Genomic DNA, 3,531 nt, shown 5'->3' on the forward strand with positions numbered 1-3,531 from the left:
ATTGTACGGGCTAAAAACCTTGTTTCACTCTATAGGCTTAGAGGAAGGCCTTCACTTTTCCCCCTGTGAACTGAGTCCCATTTTCCGCGATAATAGTGTGCGGCAGCCCAAACCGGCATATTATATTTTCCCACAAAATTTTTTTCACATGTTCCTCCTTGACCTGCTGCAAAGCCACGCCCTCAACCTATTTTGTAAAATAGTCAGTCGCGGCTAGCACAAACCTCCGCTTGCCACTGGCCATGGGCAGGGGTCCAACAATATCCAACGCCCACATAGCAAATGGCCAGGGGCTGAAGACCTTGTGCAATGGCTATGCAGGTGAGTGTATCAGCGGCACAAAGATTTGGCACTTCCGACATCTTTTGGCATACTCAGTCGCATCTCTCTTCATGTGGGGCCAGAAGTACCCTAAGAGGCAAAGAACCGATGAGCCGTTGTCCTCCCCGCCGAGTGGCTTCCATGCCTCCTTTGTGAACTTCTCCCAACACCTCTTTACTTTCGTCCTGTGCATTTCAGGAGTGGTCCGCTGACGTTCCTTCGATACAACTCCCCTTCTGTCAGAATGTACCTTCTTGACCTCTGTTCCATTCTCTTTTTCTCATCCTTGTCCCCGGTATCTATCCCCGACCAGTAACGCTTGATAGGTTCCATCCACCCCTGCTCTTGCTCGGTGGTTAGGCACATGTCTTCGTCCTCCGTGGTGCTTGGTATGCTTAGCACCCGGATTTGGATAGACCTCCCCTCTGTCCCAGGAAGCACTGCGGCCACGTAAGCCAAAGCGTCGGCATGCCTATTCTCTCCCCTACCTAGATGGGCAAAGCTAATTTTCTCAAACTTTTCTGCCCTTCTCTGAACCACCTCTAGATATTTGGCCATCCGAGGGCACCATGCCGCAAATCCCCCGTTGACTTGACATACTACCAAATTTGAATTTGAATATACCGTGAGCTCCCGCACACCCAAATCCCTGGCTAGATCCATCCTCGCTATTACTGCCTCGTACTCATACTCGTTGTTCGACGCCGCGAATCCCAGTTTCATTGACAATTCCAGGCGAGTGTTCTCGGGCATGACCAGCACCACCCCAATTCCATTCCCAGTATCCATGGCCGATCCATCTGCAAATACCCTCCAACCATTTCGCATGTCCCACGGATCCAAGGGGTCGTGATTTTGGTCTGTCTCTTGTTCCATCACCATCTCTTCCCCCCAGGTGGGGTCCTCGGCCAAGAATTCTGCCATTGCCTGAGCCTTTTCTGCGGTTCTGACTTGGTACTCGATCTCATAAGAGCTGAATGAGCTGAACGCCCACTTCAACATTCTTCCCTGATTTCTCGGCCTTCAACGCCTGCTTGAGTGGCAAATTAGTCACCACCACCACCGAATGAGCGTCGAAGTATGGTTTCAACTTTAGTGCTGAGAAGACCAATGACAGGGCATACTTTTTGATCATACTGTACCTAGTTTCGGTATCCAGCATGGTTTTGCTTTGGAAGTACACCGGCCTCTCTGCCTTCCCACTATCCTTATCAGCACTGAACTAATCGCACACTCCGAAACCCCCAAATACAAGTACAACTTTTCTCCCTGTTCTGGCTGCGACAAGATGGGAGCTTGGCCCAAATATCCTTTCAATTCCTAGAATGCCCTTTCACATGCCTCGGTCCACTAGAAGTCACTTGTACTCCTTAACAATAGATACAAGGGCCGACACTTGTTCGAAGACTTGGATATGAACCTATTAAGAGCCGCGACTCTACTAGCGAGCCTCTGAACTTCCTTCACATTCTGCAGTGATGGCATCTCTATCAACGCCCTAATCTGGTCCGGGTTCGCTTCTATGCCACGGTATGTGACTATATACCCCAGGAACTTCCCAGACGTCACCCCAAACGTGCATTTCTCTGGGTTCAACATCAGCTTGTGTCTTCGTAATATGGCTTAACGCCTCTTTTCAGCCCTCCAAATGTTCCTCTTCGGTCATACTTTTCTCTACCATGTCATCTATATAAATTTCCATCTTCTTCCGGATTTTATCCTCGAACATCTTCTCTCCCACTCTTTGAAACGTGGCCCCCGCATTCTTCAGACCAAAAGGCATCCGGGTGTAGCAGTACGTCCCCCCTTCCACTATTAATGTTGTCTTTTCTTGGTCAGGGCCATACATCACCACCTGATTGTAGCCCATTGATGCGTCCATAAATGAAAAGAACTTATACTCCGCTGTTCGGTCCACCAGTTCGTCTATCCGTGGCATAGGATAACAATCCTTTGGGCATTCCTTGTTGACATCTGTAAAATCCACGCACATCCTTACTTTCCCATTCTTTTTAGGCACGGCTACCACATTGGACAACCATTCGGTAAACTTGCATTCACGGATGATACCTGCATTTCTCAACTTCTGTACCTCCTCCCTGATTCCCTGTGCATACTGCGGCCTGACACTTCGGTTTTGATGGGGCGGGCGCCATCCCGCATGTGCAACCTGTGGCATGCAAACTCTGGATCTAACCCTACCAACTCCTCGATCGACCATGCAAACACATCACTGTTCGCAACTAGCAAGGCAATCAGTTTCTCTCTCCATTCCTCCGCCAAACTGGCTCCAATGTTCACGAACTTCTCCTCCTCCGCTATTCCAATGTTTACAACCTCAACCTCGTCCATCGTCTTGCCCCCGATGGGTGGCCTCTTCCCTTTAGCCGCAATCTGTAATTGCTATGCCGGACCGTCCCCTACCTCCGGCGCCCTCTTCAGCAGCGTGCGCATCGCGCACTTCACCGCCACCTGGTTTAGGTTCTGCGCCGCGACCTGATCGCCCCTTATCTCGTACATTCCTCCATTCGTTAGGAATCGGATCACCTGGTAATACATAGGGAACTGCCCTCATCTCATGAATCCACTTTCTTCCCAGGATCGCGTTGTATTGTGAGTTAATATCCACCACCATAAACTTGGTGAAAACGGTCACCGGCAGTACTAGCTCCCCCACTGGCATAGTCATGCTGCCGTTGAACCCGAACAAATTAGTCCGCGGAGGCTTCATCTGCTCCTTTTCTATTCCCATCTCTTCCAGTGCACCCTGAAACATCAAATCCACTGAACTTCCGCAGTCTATCAACACCCTCTTCACCATGTAATTTCCCATTGCTACGGTAACCACCAGGGGATCTTCGTGTGGAGAGCTCATCGACTCCAGATCCTTCTGTGTAAACTCTACCCGGTCACTCCCTCTGCTAATTCTGGGAACTGGCTGCGGACCGCTCGAACTTTGTTTATCTGCTAGAGGCTGGCGGTCCTTCTCACCTTATCCCGGTGAGCGTTCCTCCCCAGCGTTTCTCCGCTGAATATTACATTTATCGTGCCCAGGATTCTTGCTGCGGCCGCGACCCTCTCGATCGGCTGAGCTTCTTTGACAAGTTCTTTCAACTGTCCTCTCCCAATCATTCGTTCTACCAACCACTGTAAAGCAAAGCATTCGTTGGTAGCATGATTCCTAACCTGATGGTATGCACAAAACGGCTT

At 50.0% G+C, this 3,531-nt stretch overlaps 1 protein-coding gene across 1 annotated transcript; it reads right to left on the reverse strand.

Annotated features, from left to right (window-relative positions):
• Positions 1 to 495: 495 nt before the first annotated feature.
• Positions 496 to 1,323, reverse strand: LOC147505048 (uncharacterized). The gene has a single exon (XM_086605455.1). It carries the CDS (start codon positions 1,321 to 1,323, stop codon positions 496 to 498), a length of 828 nt encoding a protein of 275 aa, XP_086461581.1.
• Between the last annotated feature and the right edge of the window lie 2,208 nt (positions 1,324 to 3,531).

Source organism: Coptis chinensis, chromosome 4, assembly GCF_015680905.1.
Source record: "Coptis chinensis isolate HL-2020 chromosome 4, ASM1568090v1, whole genome shotgun sequence".
Taxonomy (NCBI): Eukaryota; Viridiplantae; Streptophyta; class Magnoliopsida; order Ranunculales; family Ranunculaceae; genus Coptis; species Coptis chinensis.